Genomic DNA, 21,533 nt, shown 5'->3' with positions numbered 1-21,533 from the left:
CATTTAGAGCATTTATTTGCAGAAAATGAGAAATGGTTGAAATAGCAAAAAAGATGCAGAGCTTTCAGACCTCAAATAATGCACAGAAAACAAGTTCATATTCATAAAGTTTCAAGAGTTCAGAAATCAATTTTTGTTGGAATAACCCTGGTTCTTAATAAAAGTTTTCATGCATCTTGTCATGTTTTCCTCCACCAGTCTTACACACTGCTTTTGGATAACTTTATGCCACTCCTGGTGCAAAAAAATCAAGCAGTTCAGCTTGGTTTGATGGCTTGTGATCACCCATCTTCCTCTTGATTTTATTCCAGAGGTTTTCAATTTGGTAAAATCAAAGAAATGCATAATTTTGAGTGGTCTCTTTTTTCCAGAGCTGTATTGATCAGAACTCACCAGCAGGGGGCAGTAGAGAGCTTTACAATGATTCAGCAAGTTGTCTGAGCTGTTTAGTGAAACATGATCATTTGACCTCCCCCACTACTAAAAACAGTCTGTGGAAAAACACACGGACCTTACAATATGTAAACCAATTAGCCATAACATTAGCACCACTGACTGGTAAAGTGACTATACTCATCAATAATGGCATATGTTAAAAGGTGGCAATATATATGGCAATAAATGAACAGGCAGATATTGAAGGTGATGTGTTGAAGCAAGAAAAAACGGATTAGAATAAGAGTTGGGGACGGTTCAGTCTCAGATAAGGCAAATAAATGGGGCAGAACATTTCCAAAACATCAGGCAGGTCTTGTGAGGTGGTATGCAGTGGTCAGCACCTACCAAAAATGCTCCAAAAATGGACAACAGTGACAGGGTCATTTGCACTCATGCTCATAGAGGCCCCACTGCTGCTTAACATATTGGTGCCAAATACCACGGAAGTACTTCAGAGCTTTTGTGTAAAGCCACCACAGGTCGGGCGCCCCCTGCTGTTCAGTTTCAGAAAGCTGTATAACCTCACCCATCCCAGTATGTTTCAATGGCAAAACAGACAACTTTCAATCACATTTTGTTTTCTAATATACTGTAATTTTATATCCTTTATTTAAATGCAACAGCTAGTGTAACCTCTGCTTTTACTGTCAGATTTTTATATCCCCACAGAATTCGTTTTTTAAAAACGTTATTTAGCTCTATTCAAAAAGGTGTGGTTATTGTAAAAGGGCTGGTTATGGGCGGGACCAATAACAGACGTCAGCTCCCTCCTCTGGTCTCTACTGCGCAGACTTGGGTATCAGGATCGCAGACATGGCGGAAGATTTTTGGCTTCATTTTCATTGAATAAATGGGAACAGCGATGAAGCGTCCATCTTTTTTTACAGTATCTGGTTACATCAATTACAGCCAGTTATCCAAGTCCAGATGCAGCAAAGCAGCCCAAGACCATCACAGTACCACCACAATGTTGGACTTTTGTTATGATGTTCTTTTTCTGAAATAATGTTTTAGTTTTAAGCCAGATGTAATGGTACAAACAACTTCCAAAAAGTTCCACTTGTGTCTCATCACTCCGCATTTTAAATCATGAATATGTTTTTTGGAAATTGTGAGATGGGCCTTTGTGTTCTTTTTGGTCAGCAGTGTTTTTTTTTTTTTACCTTGGACCTCTCCTATGGAGACCATTTTCACCATGTCTATTTCTTATTATTAAATTAAACACATATTTAAATATATACTGTTCTTATGCATGTATAAATTTCTGAATACAATACCCTGACCTTGACTTGAGGTAAAATACAAACACACACACACATTGAGACGAAAAAGGGGCCCCCAACTTCCTGCTCAACTCACACATAAACAGAAATACTCTACACCAAAAAGAAGAAGAAGAAAAAAGACATACATTCACAACGGAAACACACGCATGTCTGTACATTCAGCCCACATACATCTCATCCAGCACTTCAAAAGAACACATAGGGAAGCTCAGAACGGCGAAAGCAGCCCCTCATATCCTCATATCACAAACATTTCATATGACCCCATTAAAGCCGTTTTTTTTTACATATGTAAACATGTGGTGCAAGGTGCCAACAAATAACCATATTTTAATACATTTCCCCTTTGTAAGAAATCAGTTATTTTCTGTATTTTCTGTAAGTTATTTTATTATGTGCCTTCATGAAAGTCTAGATAAATCACATTTAAGTATTTTAATGTAAAATACAAAGAAAAAAGAGAAATAGGACATATTGGGATATATTGTTATTAATTAAAAGAGATCAATTCTTCTTGATTTGAATAGTACTAATCATTTCTACCTAGCTAATAGAGAACGTTATTATAAGATTTAACAATGTTTTAAAAAGGTTACAGGAAGATTAGCCTGCAATGTCACAGAATTAATGTTCTAAAAGTTTCTAAAAATGTGTTACATAATATTGGTTTGCATCACAATGTTATCAGAAATATTCTCACATAATGTTCACAGTTGTTTAAATACCAACATTACAGAAAGGTTAAAAGTAACATTTTCAAAACTACAAATTAATACATTGACAGAAGTGGCGTTGCAGCGATGTTACCAGAACGTTTAAAAAAACATCCTAAGAACATCCAACAACTTGACAGATTAAACCTTATATGACTATAATGTTCACTGTAACTTTTGCTGTGTAAGTGCCCTTATTTATTTATTAGAAGCACAAGTGACTGAGTAAAAGTTCTTTAAGATCCAGTTCATTTGACTTCATTAAATCCAGTTAAACTGCTATTAACACATAAACTGGGTCAATGTCTGTTAAACTGACTGTAGAACAGTCTAATGTGTCCTCAGTCTGACTCCTTAAGGTAATAAAGAGTGAACAAAGTGAGAGGTAAGTGTGAGAAGAATGGCTGGAGGCCCCAGGCCCAGGCACCGTGTAGACCACAGACCCCCAAAGCTCCACACAGCTCCACACTGCTCCCCTGATCCATGTGGTAGCCCCCCACCTTCTGCTCTGCTGGCCGTGGAGCCCCTCTACATAAACACCACTGTACCAGCCATATCTTTTTTATTCAGTCAGTTTTGTGTTTTCGTGTAATTCCCTGTTATTTTAGGTTAATATTTTGTGATACAACATTGTTACTTCTAATTACACAACTGATTAAGTTAACTCAGGGGTGCAAACCTAGTCTGAAAAGTGGGAGACCAACAGCCCCCATACACTAAGCTTTACAGTTTGTTCTCAACTTTTCTGTATGATCATATGGCATTTACATGCTGCTTATTGTCAGAAGGTACCAAACGTGGCATACAGAATTATGATATTTACAAGATGAGTACACATGAAAAGTGGGAAACTTTTTAAAAAATTTACTTGGAGCACCAAATTTCAGAGTTGGGGTGTGTAAATATAAATGCCTTAAAAGCAGTTGAAGTTTTAAAAGGTTTAACCTTTTTTACATGCGTGAAAAAGCACATACTGTATTTTACAGACTATAAGGCCTGCCTTATTATAAGGCACACTATCAATATATGTCTATTTTCTAGCCTATTTTCATAAGACGCACCAGACTATAAAGTGCATTTCAAACAACAATAGTAAGGAACAGGGGTGTCGCCATGGTTCCTTTCTAATGGGGCAAAAATGTAATTGTTAAAAATTATATATTTCATAGATTTCTCTCTTGAAAACTGTTTATTTGGGTCAGTTGGTTGCTTCCTTTTATTTACAGTAAGCTTAGATTTCCTATATTTTAGGTTAGCAGCAGTGCTAGCCACGGATAGCAGCGATTAGCGCTATTAAATGCAGCACTACACTATGCAACCCTGAGTACAAAAAGTCAAGCAGTTCAGCTTGGTTTGATGGCTGTGATCATCTTGATTATATTCCAGAGTTTTTCAATTTGGTAAAATCAAAAACTCATAATTTTAAGTGCTCTCTTATTTTTTTCAGAGTTGTAAAATGATTGGTCCAGACTAACTAAATTGTGTTGATAAAAGCTAACGCTAAAGAGGAGCTAGATACACAGGTCCCCAAATATTACATTAGTGATAATATTTAGTGTTAAATAGTTATTACATTAGAGTTGGCTACATGGATACATTTATAAAGATAAAAAATGATAAAGAATACATGAAAACATTTGAGTTATGTGGGTGGATGTTATTTGGGTTTTGGTAATGGTTTCCCACTCACTCTCACACCAACACAGCAAGACCCTCACACACAAACGACAAAACAAGAGATCAGATTACAGGCTTGGCCAACTCATCATGCACTGCCCTCTCTCTTTCTCTCACACACACATACATACACTTTCTAAGAGCGGGAACTTAAGACTGAAGGAGGAAAACAACCCCTCCTCTATTTACCCCAAAGCCCTCCATTCCCACCCCCCCAAAACAAACAGTAATACGCCTCTTTCCCCATGCAGCCAAGCCCCTCCTACTCCCACAGGTTAATTTAATCTAAACTCATTTACGCTGGGGCCCTAACTCTAACCCTTTCAGTACAGGCCTGACAATACCCAGCTGCGCTGTAACCGGACCCTCCGTACCCCCCCACCTGTGCCTCCACCAGTGGAAGAATTTGTTTTCCTCCTACTGCAGGCCCTTCTCCCTCAGGCCCCAAGAGCCCTGAGGGGCTGCCCTTACCCCAGGCTTTCTAGGAAAGGTCATGGCCAGTGCTGCTCATTTCTGGCAAAGAGCATAGAATATAGAGAATAGACAACAATAGCTGCTTCACTATGTGCTGCTGGAACTACTTTTTTTTTAATGGAGGACACAATATGTTGAATACTTATAACTTGCTGCACTGAAAACAAATGTAGTGCTTTGAGAGCCCTTTTATATGAGTTTTATTTTGTAAAGGGCAATAAAGAATTCCTGAATTTTGTTTAAACAAATGTGCTTGTTAAAGGGGTATTTTCTCCCAAAAAATACTGCCTTAGAAAACCAGCCTTAATCTCAGTTCATCTTAAGCTCTTTTCGGACCGATACTTCACACTTCTACTCAGTGATAAAACTCTTGCATCTGGACTGCAATTGAAAAAACAAGAGGACCAGTGAGTTTAAGGCTTTTTCTGTCATGTGACGTCGCGTTAGGTAACCCCCCATTTCCACTCGCTGTTGCGTTTACGTGGATCTCTGTGAAAACGTATACCCAAAGTGTAATTTAGGGTGCATGGCCGTTGACAAAGAGCTAATTTAATAAACATGATGTAACTCAGAGATGTGCGTCCCGGAAGGACTAAAATTACCAGAGGACCATAAAGTTCTGCGAAAAACAGTAGGTAATTCAGTCTGTAATTTTCATCTGGGAAAATCAAGGACATCTGAGAAAAACACATACATTGTTGTTCCTGACAGGAATAACGAACCCCCTCATAAAAGAGAAAAATGATGTTGGTCAGCACAGGCATCTATTAGCTAATGTATCACAGCTGGGAATCTGGCACTTTCCTCTAAGCAGGCTAGCTACACAGTAATGCTGCATTGGTGGCAGATCAAAAATAGGCAGTGGCTGACTTTGCATACGTCAGAGCTGGCATGTGCTAGTCCTCACCCTCCTAGTGTTGGAGACATTACTTATAATATTGGGAGTTTATATGAATGGGGTTTCATATCTTTAACTAATAGAGAATACAGTATCAGGTTTAGCATGACATACAACAAACAAGCCCGTATTGTGTGCAAGCATGCAGTAATGTGTTTGTGTATGAGGGTTGGAACAAAGGGGGGTGGGGGTGTGTACGTGTACGCGTCCGCGTATTTCTGCACCTGGGCTCTTCCTCTTCTTCTTCCTCACTGCCCTTCCTCTCAGACAAAAAACACGACTCAGACACAGACTTCCTGCCCCACACTCTGCTACTTCTTACTACGGTCAGCTGTGTGAACCGCTCTCACTGAGGTGTTGAAGCAGTTCCAGCAGTGTGAGACGCAAGTCACTGAAATACCACCACCACACATTTAAACTTCAGTTACAACCGTGTGGCAATACGTCAATAGACACTCCACAACTTCAGCTTTTTCAGAAACAGCTCAGTCTGTACAAAAGACTGAAATGGGTAAACAAACACAGGATTTCATCATTTTACACTCAAATATATTGCTATTACTGTGCTTGATTTAGTATCTACTCTGACATGCCAAAAGTCATTGGACAGCAGTATATTTATCTGTCTATCCTAAATCCCATTTTACTTTTGGTTTTATATATATATATAACATTATTAGAACAAATATATATAATATATATATCTATGTGGCAATAGAAATGAAAATGTGTATAAAAACTATTCTTGATATTCCATCGATTTTCAATTTTGGTTTCAGACAAATAAATTATTATATATTATATATTATATCTCTAGTGATTGTGATTGGCATCATCAGGCTTGATTTTTCCATGAGAACAGACAAGCGAGTCAAAAATCAAAAATCACATCAACATTCAATGCAGGAAACCCACATACTCCACAGGTCAGTGCAGCATTTTGTGTTTCATACTGACAAACACACTTAAGTGTACATAGACTTGTGTGTGCAGGGGTCGAAGTTAAAGGCCGAATGTGCACTAATGAAGCTTCCTTATGGTAGGTAGCTCCTTTAAACTGCACAGACTGATAAAGGAGCAATGTGCCCTGATTAAATCACTGTTTTATCTAGATCCATTTACAGAAAGTGGACTTAGGCATACGTGTACTGGAGTGCAGACGGTACATCTTATCTACAAATACAGTCCTGCAACAAACATGGGTACAATGCTGTCAACTCCAGGCCTAGTCTTCCTGCAGATTTCTAGGCCACCAATAACACTGTGATTTGTTTAGGCTTCATTACAGGCTTTAAATAAGGTCCTGCAATCAGTGGCCCTACTTTTTCTATATGCACACTCTAGTGCACCATGCAGGACAGTGCTTGTCCACATACTGCTGTTGTCTCAAGAGCTTGCCGTAAAGATACTATGGTACTATGCCAGGGCCAGCTGCATCACCAGACCTGTCCCTGATTGGAAATGAGTGTGACGCTATTGGACACACTACCAGCTCTCCATCCCTACCGCAAAATCTTCAGGAACCTAAATAAAGGGGTTTAATATGATGTTCATCTCACATTTGATTAAATAACAGTCTCATTTTATCTGAGAAACAATGATGTCACATATGTAATTGCCTTCACCCCCAGTAGTAGATTTATAGCCTAGTTGTGTCAGGTACTATTGTTTGACAATTAGTTCTGGATCACAAACACAACTCCAGTTCACACCAAAAGCACCGAATGAAGGTCTTTCACCCCAGAGAACAAAGTTCTTCAGCTCCAGCCAGTGCTTGGCATTGGGAATGTTGACCTGGTGACAGACGTGCAGATGTTCCAGTGCGTCACATTCTATTTGCAGAGCTTTCCAATGGAGAGGTGTACAAGCTGGGTGTGTGCTACTGAAGTCACATGTCTGCAGCTGATGCACCTTAAAAAGTAGCTAAATTCACTAACCTCAGTTAACATACCTTAGTGTGAAATAGCACACTTGTTTTTTGCACTTTTTCTCTTACCAAGGGCTTCCCCTGAGAATGAGCTTGTGGACCACTAGCGGGTGCTTCCCAGCTAACAGAGAACATTATAAGAATGTTTAGCAACATTTTGAAAAGGTTGCAGGGAGGCCTGTAAGATTATAGAAATAATGCTTCAGGAACGTTTTGAAAATGTGTCACATAAATAAACATTGCATCACAACATTATTAGAACATTTCTCACATAACATTTCAAGCTAGGTGAATACTAACATTATGGAAAAGTTAAAAGTAATACTACAATAACTAAAGAGATAGTAACTTTAATAAAGAACATTATAAGATAATTCTGAAAATATGACAGATTGAACGCTCTAAGTATGTTGACTTTAACATTTTGAAAATGTAATATCAAGTTATGTAATATAATGTTATATCAAATTATAACATAACGTAATTATTTAGCAATTAATAATACACAATTTAATCTTTTTCCTAATGAGTGACAGTATTTTAGCTATTTAGGCTTTTATTTGCCATTAAAGCCTAGAATAGTCTTAATCATTAAACTGAGTCTAACTGAAAACATAACAATGACTATAATTAAAGTTATACAACCCTAATAAAAATCAACAAAACTGATAATGAGATATGCGTGATAATTATACATTAATTAACTTTTAATTCAACACTAAAATTTACTTTACTATTTCTCTTTGCTTATTACTGGACAACAGCTGTCTCCTGCTGACCTGTAATTTATCATTAGAATTACATTTATATAAAAGTGTGATTTATGCTTCGAATTGACACACATTTTTGGACAAGCTAAGAGCCAAAGTGTAATTTACGGTGCATGGCAGTGGACAAAGAGCTATTTTAATAAACATGACGTAACTCAGAGATGTGCTAAAACAAGTTAAGGATAAAATGCTAATGGCTCTTTAATGAATGTTAAAACTTCCCCTCTGACTTTGGGAACTTGTTTATTCAATTGATAATAAACAGATTATGTCTGAAAAATATTATTTTTCTACCCTGATACTTTTGGTGCTTTGCAAAGTTTCATTAAAACATTGGAAGCATGAGTGGTTAAGAAGACCACAACACTGACACTATGGCACAACTGGCTGTGTGCTCTCTGCGGGAGAGAAGATGGGGCTCTCCACCCTCATCACTCTTATTGGGATGCTGGTCTGCACAGGCATCTTTAGGCTGATGTATCAGAGCTGGGAACCAGTATTTTCCTCTGACCTGATGAGAAAACTGGTAAAAAAAAAAAAAATTAAACGTGGTATAAGCACGTTTTGGAACCAAAAATTTAGATAACCGTTTTATGCTGCACATTATCAAAGAGATCAGGTTTAGCTCACCCCCTCCCCAAAACACACAGAGGCAGGAAACCAAATCCGGAGATATATCAAACTCGCCCATTTTCCCCCTTTCCCCTCTTTCTTTTACTAATTTTACTTTATAAACTAGGTCAAAACAGTAAAACAAGAAAAAAGGTTTAGCACCAAACTTTCTCTCATTCTTTCTCGTTTAGGTCTCTCTCTATATATATCTGCCTCTGTATGTTTTTTTCTTGGTGGGTTCCTTAAGTCACGTTGCATGTCAACGTGACTTGGGCCGTTTGGCACACAGCCAGCGAGAAACGTGACGCGAGCAAAATACGAGAAAGTGTGTCACATTCAGTAGAGCAGAGAGAGAGAGAGAGAGTAACGGGGAGAGAGACCTAATACACGCGCTGGAAGAGTGACCTATATACAGTGAGAGATAGACAGGGAGAGAGAGAGACCTAAATACACTGAGACAGGGGCAAAAATTGAAAGATACTTATATACACTTAGAAGGAGTAGAAGGAGAGAGAGAGAAAGACAGGTGGAAAGAGAGAGATTCTTTTACACACTTAGAGAGAAAGACAGGGGAGATAGGGAGATATACTTAGAGAGAGAGAGACAGTGAGACAGGGAGAGAGAGAGAGATACCTATATACACTTAGAGTGAGAGACATGAAAAAAGAGACATATATACACGTAGAGAGAGACAGGAGAGAGAGAGAGAGAGAGAGAGAGAGAGAGAGAGAGAGAGAGAGAGTCTCATACACTAGAAGAGAGAGACCTGTATACACCGAGAAAGAGAGAGAGAGAGAGAGAGAGAGAGACAGGAGAAGAGAGAGAGAGACCTGTATACACTGAGTGGGGGAGAGAGAGAGAGTGGGAGAGAGAGAGAGAGAGAGGGGAAGAGAGAGAGACCTGCATACACTGAGTGGGAGAAAGAGAGACAGGGAGGGAGAGAGAGAGAGAGAGAGATAGAGAGAGGAAATGGCGACCGTTTGCCAACATATTTGACCTAGTTTTGAGCAGATCCGCGGAGAGAGCACAGCGCCGTCTGTTTCCACACCAGCAGCTCAGAATCAGAACTACACTCAACATAATAAACCAGAAACTACCACAGGAGGTAGGTAACTGCTTTTCTACCTGTTTTTTTCACTGTTCTGAAGATTAATTTAGTATTTGCTTCAGTCTAACACTTACAGAAATATCTGTGCTGTAAATCCTCTCAGCTCTTTAGTGCATCAGCAGGAAAACAACAGCTGTAAACCAAACTTTATTCTAAAACCTGTAAATGAACATTATAAAAGGGGTTAAAGTGTGATGAGGAATGGTGTATATCCTGCAGAAGTACCAGTTCAGCGCTGATTTTAAGGGTTTTTCAGCTGGTGTTGGTGTTTGTACTGTATATCTGGGGCTGAGCCTCACCGCGCGCTCACATCCAAACAAACAAGCTCCACATGGGCAGCCCAGCATCCCAGCCTGACAGCTGCAGCCTGCACTGGACTTACTGGGTTTCTGAGCAAGAAAAAGCTCTTTTACTGAATTTTTATTCCTTAGTTTCTTTGCATTTTGTTCTGTAGACTGTTCTCCAAGCTGCAGTTCTGATTTATGCTGGTAACTTTATCTGTAAAGCAGGATCTCTGCAGGGTTCTCTAGTGTTAGTGCAGTGCTGATGTGTTCACCTTACTGGAGTCAGAGTCAGATGGGTGCAGTATTAGTTCAGAGTATTTGTGAATATGTTAAAGTTACTATACAAGATTTTCTACACATTATGCTTGTTGTTGTTTTTTTTTTTTAAGATTTAAGCACTGCATAATGTAATTTTACATTTACTGTAATAAAGGCAAAACATAGAAATATACAGAAAAAGCATTTTTATATATATTTCAGTGTGCAAATGCCTTTACTGTATTTTTGAGGTTTTATACCATGTTTTATTGCTCTTTATTGACCTTGTATTTGGCAGTAAGTTGTACTTAATTCAAATGTGCATGTACTGGAATTGAAGTGCAAATGAAGGATAATTCTGACTTGTATTGTAGATTTTATGTAAAATTATGTAAAAATGTAACTACTTAAAAAGTTGAGTACAAGTAAACATATTTTAGAATTTATTAAAAGTACAGGTATTTGAATAGTTGAGTAAAACTACAGGTATTTTGAAATTCAGTGTTTAAATAGTTAAGTAAATGTATAAGTATTTTAGGAAATTATGAAAGGTACAGGTATTTGAGAAGTTGATTAAAGGTATAAATATCTTATTTGAGTATAATTAAAAAGTATTTGAAAATTTGACTAAAAGTATAAGTATTTCAGAAAATCTGTTATTTCAGAAATTGAGTAAAAGTACGCATTTTTATTGGCTAAGTAAAAGTAATTGCGTAAGTAATTATTTGTTGAGTAAAAATATTGGTATTTCAGAAATTGAGTAAAAGTATAGTTTTTAATAGTTGAGTAAAACTAAAAAAGTATTTGCATAGTTGAGAAAATGTATTTTTAAGTATTTGCACTGTACTTTAGTGCAAGTATTGGAGACATTGAATAAAATAGTCTAGTTGAATATGTTCATTTTCTATGATATATTACTTTAACCCCAAAATGCAGAGCGGATAAAACTGGTCTAATGTAAGAATTTCCAGAAAAAAAGTTTTTCTTCTTCTTTTCTATTATCTCGAAAATTGTTAAGTATCATGCTATCTATTGTTAACTGCACCGGATAGTGTTTGTTTGAGCTTGGCAGTGACTTTGTTTATGTATTCATTTATTGTATTCACATGGGGTTAACATGCACACTGGAATTAAGTTGATTCAGAGCTGTCCTGATTTTACCTCGACTTTACTGACCAGTCCTGGACGGACCAGTGAGCAGAATGACTGAAAACCCTCATAAACGTATATTTTTAATGGATAATCTACATGTAGTGCTGATTTAAGCATGGCATGTATTAATATATAGCACCTAATTGTCATACGTGCCAGAGTAAAATAACATCCAGGAACTGGCCTATTCATTGCTGAGACTTTACCGGTGGGCACACATGAACTGTGGGGATTTTTGTATCTTTTTATCTTTATTTATTATTTTAGTGTAATTACCTATATATTTATTTATGATTTTTATTTTTTTTTTATTTCATTAATTTTGAACATCCCTGGAGTTGCATAATGTATTTTAGTGGTGGTCTGTTCTTCATGCTGTGCATCAGCTGGACAGCGTGCAGGTCTGTGTGACTGATGCCATTAGGGTGCTTGTTCTGTCCTGAACAGAAAGGACACTATGTGCACATCTCACACTGTGAGCGCCTGGGCTCCTTTATTTTTGGATAGGACAGAATGTTCTGTCAGGTCCAGAGTGTCCCCCCCAAGCATGTGTGTGTAAGGGGGGTGTGGACTGTAACTCCGCCTTTCTGTGTGTGGGAATGTGTTTGGCATGCAGGCCACGCCCACTTCTTCACGAAAACAACTCTCACTGGAGCCCTTTTGTGTTTCCACCAAAACAGCTTGCAGATGTGTGACCCACAGACCTACTTTGACTCAAACTTCCTTGTAGGGTAGTGGATGGATTTTAGTCCAGAAAAGAAAATATTAATTGGAAATATGATTAATCTGAATAATGTAAAAGGACAAATTATTTTGTTTTGAATTCAAATATGGTCTGATTTTAGAGTACTGTAAAAAAGGCGTATTTATCTCAGTATTCACTGTGTTTAAATCTTTGATGACTTAAAATCAAAACAAATAAACATACATACAGTAAAGAGCAGAAGTTAATGAGATACAGTATCCATGTCTGGAGCCATACATTCACTGAGTGAAAGGAAAAGAGGAAAAAAAAAAGCACTTAACACATAGACAAGAAATGTTCTTCTTCAATTTTGTGTTGTTTTGAAATGTGTGAATTTGAAAAAGAAAAAAGTATTTTGCTATTCTTGGAAAAAACACACTTGAGTAAAAGTATAAGTTTTGCATTTGATTTGAGCTAAGTAAAACTGAGTTTTACAGGGTTTGAGTATTTGAGAAGAGTGCAGATTTTAGGAAATGTATTAAAAGTGCAGGTATTTGAGTAGACGAGGAAGAATATAAGTATTTGTGTAAGTAGGTATATGTTTAAGTATTTGAGTTGTCGGTTAAAAATGTAAGTATTTGAGTAATTGAGGAAAAGCTTTTGAGTTCTAGCTTAATAATACATAATAAAAGTTTAATCTTGTTAAAAATACTCAAGTACATTAAAAAAATAACATTTTCAACAAACTAAACTAAATGCTTAGTCAGTATGTGGTGTTTTTCAGAAAAGTTACTGGGATGTCGGCTAGACGAACACAGGCTTGGTTGCTGACCCTGTATAAATCTGTTTATTTCCTCCAGAAGCTCACCTGATTTACTTTAATTAAGGAGTGATTAAATTAACTTGGTGTTGGATGGAAACTAAGAAAAACTGGCCTACTTTAAGGAGAGCTTTGGAATACGTTACATTTATGGCCTAGATAAATATAATTATATATACATTTTGTCAGACGTTTAAGCCTGTTGCACAGCTTGGTTTGTGGAGTCATATAGTAACAATATAGGCTTGAAAAAGGGATGTGAAGAACAGTAGTGATCTAATCATGGTGTATAAACTGCAGTAATGTGACTACAAATCTGCCTATGGAAATTGTGCGGTTAAATTAAGCTCAGATTATGATCTAAGAAAAAGATTTGCTAATTAAAACCTGCATGTGATATAATTACAGTTTACTTTTCAGATGATTGAACCGTTCTGTTAGTCATTAAACTAAGCAGATAGGTTTATTTCATGAATGAATTGACCCATATTGGTTAAACTTAGGTTGAAGTTTGTCGTTAACTGAAATCTGTATCTAGCTCATTCTGTATCTGTTGTGTTTAAAACCACAGTAATAACGCCACGCTCCAGGCAACAGCTGCAAACTTCTGCCCGTCAGTTTTTTTGGAATGGCTTCTTTACTGATAAGCTTGTAACAGTTGGACTGGTTGGCAAAAATGTTTAGCAAGAGGCAAATCAGAATCCATCTAGAGGCTTCTGTCTGAGATAAGGGGGCTATAAAAACTGCAGGCTTGTATGTGCAGTGAGGGTCTGCAGAGCGAGGACAGAAGGCAGGAGGATCTGATGTCAGTAGGTGGAATTTTAATCTGATTTTCTGGTATTTTATGCAGGTGGTGTAGGTGGTAAAATGTCCGTGTGTTAAACTAGGGTGTACAACATTTAAGAACTGTAAAAAATGAATGAAATTGGGACAATATCTCATCGTTTCGATTTTATTGAAATATAGGCACTCTGATTTCACCTCACCCCCCAATTTGACTTAATAAACTTACTGCTTCATTATTGCACATGGTGGCGATAATCAAACAAAGGGGTAAATATCCACTGAAGAATATTAGTTGTCAAATTCTATGAAACTGAGACCAGTAAAGCCATAATTCGTAATATTTGCTTATTTGAGAGTATTTAATGCTCTTCAGTAACACAAATGCTGTGAAGTATCGTAGAGAATTGTCTTGTGATATATTGAGTATCGCAGAATTATAGTACCGTGATATCACTGTTATCGTGAACAACATTTCACAATAAAATTGTATCGTGAGATGCACTGTGATTCCCACCCCTAGTTGAGAATCACATGTGATTCTCAACAATTCAATGTTTTTTTTTAGTTCTTTTTCTTTTGTAATGTGACCTATATCCATCATTTAACTGAACAGTTTCCAAAACTGTTCTCCTCAGCGAGCATTTGAATAAATATTGCATGAATTTACAACTAGCTGTTCAGACTGAGTTGAATTGTTGTGTATCGGATAAGTATTGGACTTTAGGACCACAAATTAACCTGGCCTAAATCAGATTCATTTGGTTTTGGCGAACATTTTCAAGCTGGTTTATTTATCATGTGCTATAGTAGCTAGCTAATATGACAACAAGCTTAAATAGTGTGATAAAATAAATATTAATGTAATTATACAAATTCTGGTACGGAAGCTTTTATGTTTCCTTTGAATTGTACACGTGCAAAGAATTGTCGGTAACTGCGGACCTGGAAGGATACATCAGTTGCGTCCTTGAAATGTTTGCATTTGTAAGCTTTATGCAAAGGGTCCTTTACTTTGGAACAACTTTCAAGGGATGACCTGGTTACTAACATATCAAGATTCTAGGTGGTGCTAATGATCCAGTCTAATGATTTGCTTCTTTACCGATTGATTGATCGTTTGAATCTGCCAATGCCAATATATTGTAGAGGTAAATTAAACATCCACACCAGAACAGGATGACTTAGTGAATTTTCCCACTCATACATTTTTTAGTTAAAATGAAATATCAAGCTTAATTTTGCTTTAAAATGTTTTTGGTGAAATTTACAACTTGCTGAAATGATAAGTGCAGGTGCAGAAAGTGCATTTCTCACAATCTGGCTTTTCTTAATGCCCTTTATGGACAGATGGGCACCTTGCTTCAAATGCCGTAGCATTAACAGGCCTGTTAGAGATTTATGAAGTGTTGTGATTTTCAGCAGGTGTATTAGGGTATGGTGTGTTCACATTCTTTACTGGTGTGGTTTGGCACATGTGTGTTTAATCATATAAAAACTAGTCCATGACAGGAGCAGGCAGTCGACTCTGTGGGCTCGTAACCTCAGACCAATGTGTTTAAACTGTGATTAAACCACATATATTAATTGCAGAAGTTGATGTTTTGCACTGCCTTACACACCAGAGACATTATATGTTTTATTGTGGGTGAATTTGCTTTGATTTGGGTTTTTATAGTGTGTGTGTTAGCATTAGCGAGATCCTTCACTGGGTCTTGATCTTCAGTGCTGGTTAAACCAAAGAATGTTTTCATGCTTCACTGTCATACAATGTCATATTATGTCTGTTAAGTCAGTGATTTAGATCAAAACAGCTGTAATGTTTTGTGTCTACCAAAAGTATGAAACTGCAATAATACAATTATCACAGAAATACCACATATCTCCATATCACTCACCCCTATCTTGAACATTACCTTTCACAAAAGCATGACCCAACTGATCTCCGCTCTTCCTATCTGTCTCCATCACAGATAAATGGCTATGATGTCATCTCAGTGTGATCACGGGGAGCTCGACAGCGGAGAAGAGGATGTAAAGCCGAGGGTTGCGGCCGTCCGGCGGAACCTCTTTGGCCCAGTGGATCACCAGCAGCTCCAGCAGGACTTCCAGAGGCTGCTCTGCATGAGCATGGAGGTGGCCAAGCAGCGCTGGAACTTCGACTTTCAGAGCGAACGGCCTGCGTCCGGAGCGGTGGAATGGGAGGAGATGCGCTGCCAGGACGTCCCTGCGTTTTACCGCAGCTGTGTGGTGAGGGCAGGGGCGTCCAAATGCAGGCTGGAGTCACAAACACCGGTCAGCAGTGACAGGGGGGCTTTAGTGGCCTCCGTGGCCCAAGAAGAGTACCTGGAGCTGAGGGCCAGTGGAGCATTCAGAGGAGCCAAGCTGGAGAAGAGAAGAAAGTTAAAGCCACTGGGGGTCAAACACAGACAAGCCACCATCACAGGTGAGAGAGGGCAGGATGAACACAGAGGTTGATATATGTTGTTAAGCAGGGGTGTAAAATAGTACAAAAGTAAAATAGTTAATAGTGTAAAAAAAAAACAATATTGACATTTTACTTTGATTAATATTATTAAGTTGAATTGATTGTAATCAATTATAATAAGTTCTAACATTCTGTAATTGATACAGTTAAAGACACCTTTAGAACAAGATGAACTGATAAACTGATCAGAGGAGATGCACTGATTTTTCATTTCCTGTTGCTCTGCCATAAGCTGTCCTGAGGGTCTGAGCCAGTCCCACTTTTATTTGTCTTATTCTGACCCCAGACACACCTCAGCCAGGTAATCACAAACCACAGAATGCTGCCTACCTGGTTTGGACATGTCAGGAACTGGAAATGGGGAAGAATGTGGACTGGCTTGGGGCCAAAACAGGACAGGATAGATGACCTCTGCTCTCACACACATTTCTCTCTTTCTCTATCTTTCAGACTTCTTCACTGTAAAGAAGAGGAGGTTTCTTCATCAGAAAGTGTCTTCAAGACAGTGAGCACTAAGGAAAGAGAAAGCTCCACTCATCACTGTGTGCATAGATGTAAATACATAACCTGCAAATGCAGCTTATTATCCAGCAGAGTATCAAAAGCTTTGAATGGACTTTAAAATGTACAGTTAAATAACTTCAGTTCAAGTAAGCTTAAAAAAGACCCACTAACTATATTTCACAAAAACAGAACTTCTCTAAAAGTGGACTGTAAATGTACAGAATGGACCCAAAACAAAGAAAGAACAAATGTTTTTTTTTTTTTTTTTTTCCCCCACATGACCTCTTCACCTGTTAATTAATGGTCTGGGTTTGGCCTCGTCTGGTCTGGTCTTGCACAAAAAGCTTAATGCCTAAGCTGGGTTTAAAATCTCTCCCCTCTTTATGACAAACAGCAGGGGGTCAAAGATTGACCCCAGTTGCATACCAGGCACACCGACGCCCATTAACCAGAATTTAAAAGGTTAGTCCTGTTGTTTTAGTAGTTTGGTGACATTTGACCTGGGCGTCTAATACAAACATTCTTTAAAAAATACAAAAGAAATATTTAGAGACTTACCTTATATACATATTATTTGTGTGTATATAATTTAGGTATTTACACTTTTCCCTATTAAGAGCATATCACCATAGCTAGAGCCCATAATTGTATTGTATTTTATTGTAATGTATTTAGTCCCCTATCTCCCTTCAATAAGCTTAAAGTGTTATTAAGTTGTTATTATTAATTTGACCAGAATTATGCCCTTCCTTTTCTTACTCGAATATGTACTCAAATGTCAATTTTTTAAAAATATTTTGTATTATATGGACCAGTTTTCAGTCCGTCCCCCTTGGTCAGCTGAAAGAGTTTGTAAGGAAACAGAGGAGTATAGCCGTTCTGTGTTATTAACAGCAATATCACTTCTAAAACACGCTACCTTAGTTCAACTGTATGAGGTAATTTGTTATGGTATTTGTTCATGTTGTAATTATGTAGCATTTTTTTCTCTCATTTATTTACAGTAGCTTGTCTTTGTGGCTTTTTAAACATGACACTTTTCTATTTGAAGGAATGTAGCATTTTATAATATAGAGTTGATTTAAGTTGATTTAGGTGCAGAATGAAAGATGAAAGCAGATTTGTTTATAAGAGACCTATAAAGTCATGCTCCGCATGTAGATAGCAGGGATGGACCTTCTGCAATACTATTTTTTCTCTGTTGCTGTTCTGTATGATTGCAGTGTGTGTGTAGGCCTGTCACGATAATTACATAATCAGATTATTGTTTAATATATGGACTTGACCGCAGTAAATTTAGCTGACCCTAATATAACCCATTAGTTTAGGTTTTTTTTTACAATGAGAGCCCAATTAAATTAATGAGTATATCACAGAACAACAAAATAATCATATTGTAAAATGTTCCCAATGAAACCCTTGTGCAGCCCTAATATTCATATTACAATGTATAAATTACTAATGTAAATGGCTTAATTGCATTATTAGACCAATATATTATTATTATCATCATATCAGAGGTATAAAATTATGATTATGACAGTATATCGTCCAAACAAAGACAGTTATCGTGACAGGCCTAGCAGTGTAACTGCTTTGTGTTTTGCAAGGTTGTATGTGAGTTTGGTGTTGTGTTTATTTTCTACAATTTATTTGTTTTTTTATTTTACAAAAGGCAGCTGAATTGAATGACCAAAGAGAGGCTTCACATACTGTCAGAAACTAATACACAACTGAGAGATAGCCGTTTGGACTGCTGTCAGGAAAAAAGAACAAAGCCACTCTTAGTTATCCAGCTTCTGAAGCTCACACTAATCTCTGTTCTGGACAGTGGTAATTCCCTCCCATTTTCTGTTGAACACACACTTCTTCCAGTAGCATGCATGGTCACAGCTGGTGCATATGTCCTACAGCAGTTCAGATGTTTTTGTCTTTCTACGAAAAAAAATTATAATGAACAGATATCCGGTTCATCTACCTCAAAGAAACAAAAAAAAAAAAACAGGTTTGCTTTACGACAGGAAGAAGAGAGGCCAAACACTCGTGGAGGTGGAGGTGTTACAGATGTTAGAAATACGTGTAAGGTGAAAAGGTGCTGACCCAACCCACTCATCTTTATCTGAACTGACTTTTAAAATAAGCAGTTCTCAAAAAATACTTAAATAAATACATTTTTAAAAAGGTGTTTTTCTATGGTATCCGTCATAGAAGTCTTTTGTAGGACATTTTTGTATGTGACCTTCTGAAATGTCAATATACATTTATTTTGTATCATATGTTTCCCCAATCTTATTCCGGGAGAACCCCATGCCCTCCACATTTTTGTGTTTTCCTGCTTTAACTTATTGGTCATGTCCCAACTGTAAACTTATTATTGACATTAACTAGTTTTTAAATATTAAATGTAATATATATTATGGGTAAAAGTGCCTAAGTGTTGTTATGATGGACACTTAAATTACAATGCACTATAAAACAGAAAGGACATAGGAGGAGCTACATAGAAGGAGCTGCTCAACATTGGTTGAAACGAAAAAATACAGAATGCTGGACAATTATTTTGTTTTTGCATGTTTTCATTTATGTTGGCACTTTTTTATCAATGCAAAATTAAATAACCTAAATATATTTTTGTCTTACTTTCTACTTAAAAAAAAGAAAGTGGCTAAATATTCAGTTCATCGCCCATCTTTTTGTATACTAGCCTGCCAAGCCTGAACTATTAGAATTAGTATATAGTCTGTACCTTACAGTATTAGGGTATAATATGCACTGGGACTTAACTGTTACCTTCATCTTGAGAAGGGATCAGGTGTGTTGGGAGTGAGGTAAACACTACAATGTGCAGGGAGAGCAGGGGGTCCTACATTATCAGGTGTGGGAAACACTGTTTTAGACCATTCAGAACAATTGGAACAAATTCTGTGTCATATTTCCTTATTATACCACAATTATTTGCTGGGCATGAATCAGTTAATGGAGTGTGTAAAGCCTTACAAAGAGAATGTAATAAGTTTTGGCCTGTGTTTAGAATCTATATCAGATATTATCACCTCTTCACGCCTCTTCACCTTCACACTTTTAAGTACATAACATTCTAAACAAGTAAATTAATAGTAATACACTGCAGGTTTACAAAGATCACCTCACTTTTTTTACACGGTTTAGCAATAGGATAATAGGACCTTCTGATTTGTTTTGTATGTGTGTGTTCAAGTGTGTGTTTGAAATTCTATTGCACCCCGTTATTCATTGTGTAAAACATGTAAAAACTTTTTTTAACTTATTGCAATATAAATTGTATTTTTTTTTATTGTTTTAAATGTAAATTGTCCCTGATTTTACTAACTGGTGTTGTACTAGCTTTGCACTATTATAAATGTTATTATTGCCATTAAAATGCCTGACGGTGTTGGAGAGCTGCATTAAAAGGTCTGGATGTACATACACGGTCCAGACATGGATATTATGTTAGATTTCAAATCAGATTATTTGAAGAAACTACCTGTCTGTTCAAAAGCGGGTAAGAATTGGCTTATTTCACCATTTTCTCAACAGAAAGTAAAGCACAGTAAATCTTAATCATCCTGAGCCAGAGTCCAGCACCGTGCTTTCCAGCCTTACTTGTCCCAGGTATCTTATCCTAGTATTGTAATGCTGTATATGCATGAGTGAACGGTAGCCATGTATACTTTTATAAATAATATAGTGTAATTTAATTTGTAATTCCGCTTTGTTTTATTATATGGGAAGATAATGATTGTGTTTATTACTGAGAACAAAATTATACTTTTGCTTATTCTCTTGATTTGTAATTCCACCAAGTGTTTTCTAGCAGCTTTTTGGTGCACTGTTGTTGTTTCTAACGTTGTGAATTATGTTGCCATAAATCAGAAATTATAATAAAAGATATTGTATGAAAATTTATTTTGGTGAGTTGTTTTTTGGGGGGTTCTGGTGAATGTTAAGGTCTCAGTTGAGTTACATATAAAGGAAAAAAATAATGAAGCGGAAAAGTTTAGTCACAGCAGTGGGCTGTTTAAAGTGTGGCGCAACTGCTCCCCCTGGCGTTCAGAAATGTGATGTCAACTTTTAAATGTAAAATTTAATGAATATATATGTATAAAATTATAAATAATGTTACAAATAAAAAATTATAGTGCATTAGTGTCTACAAAACAAGTGTTTAATACCTCATTATATATGCTAAATGACTGATTATGCCAGAAAATTATGCCAGTGTCACATTAATGCTAACAGTATTAGTTAGTAGGAAACTCAGATTATCCCCCTAGTTTACTTGTTTGGTGGCATCTTAAGTTATTTAGCAACACTGCTTTAAGGGTCTTAAGTCATAAATAGAAGCTTCTGGTGATCAGAATTCATAAATATGCTGCATCTCAGGTAGCTAACACAGCTACTGTAGCTAGCACAAACCTAGAAACACGTATAGCTTAGCACAGAGCTAAACTAGCTCTTAATCTAAGTATCAATACCTAACACACCCCTTCCTCTCTAATGGTCGTACATTGTTGGCTCTTTTTGCAGAAACCTGAAATAAGTAAGCACTAATATTTTAAAAGACATGTTTGCTAGTGAGAAGAACAACAGATCTCTAAAAGAAAAAAAGTTACCTAAAGGTGATTTATCCCAACA

General features: G+C 37.0%; 2 protein-coding genes across 2 annotated transcripts in view; both read left to right on the top strand.

Annotated features, from left to right (window-relative positions):
• Nucleotides 1-21,533, top strand: part of terfa (telomeric repeat binding factor a) — a 285,122-nt gene that overhangs the window by 125,543 nt on the left and 138,046 nt on the right. The window lies entirely within an intron of this gene.
• On the top strand, nucleotides 9,637-20,804 carry cdkn1d (cyclin-dependent kinase inhibitor 1D). Its single transcript, XM_007229844.3, has 3 exons — nucleotides 9,637-9,900; nucleotides 15,859-16,331; nucleotides 16,824-20,804. Exons 2-3 carry the CDS (start codon nucleotides 15,863-15,865, stop codon nucleotides 16,880-16,882), a joined length of 528 nt encoding a protein of 175 aa, XP_007229906.3. The 5' UTR covers nucleotides 9,637-9,900; nucleotides 15,859-15,862; the 3' UTR covers nucleotides 16,883-20,804.

The sequence above is a fragment of the Astyanax mexicanus genome, chromosome 2, assembly GCF_023375975.1.
Source record: "Astyanax mexicanus isolate ESR-SI-001 chromosome 2, AstMex3_surface, whole genome shotgun sequence".
NCBI classification, from domain to species: domain Eukaryota; kingdom Metazoa; phylum Chordata; class Actinopteri; order Characiformes; family Acestrorhamphidae; genus Astyanax; species Astyanax mexicanus.
This window is presented reverse-complemented; position numbering and strand designations above follow the sequence as displayed.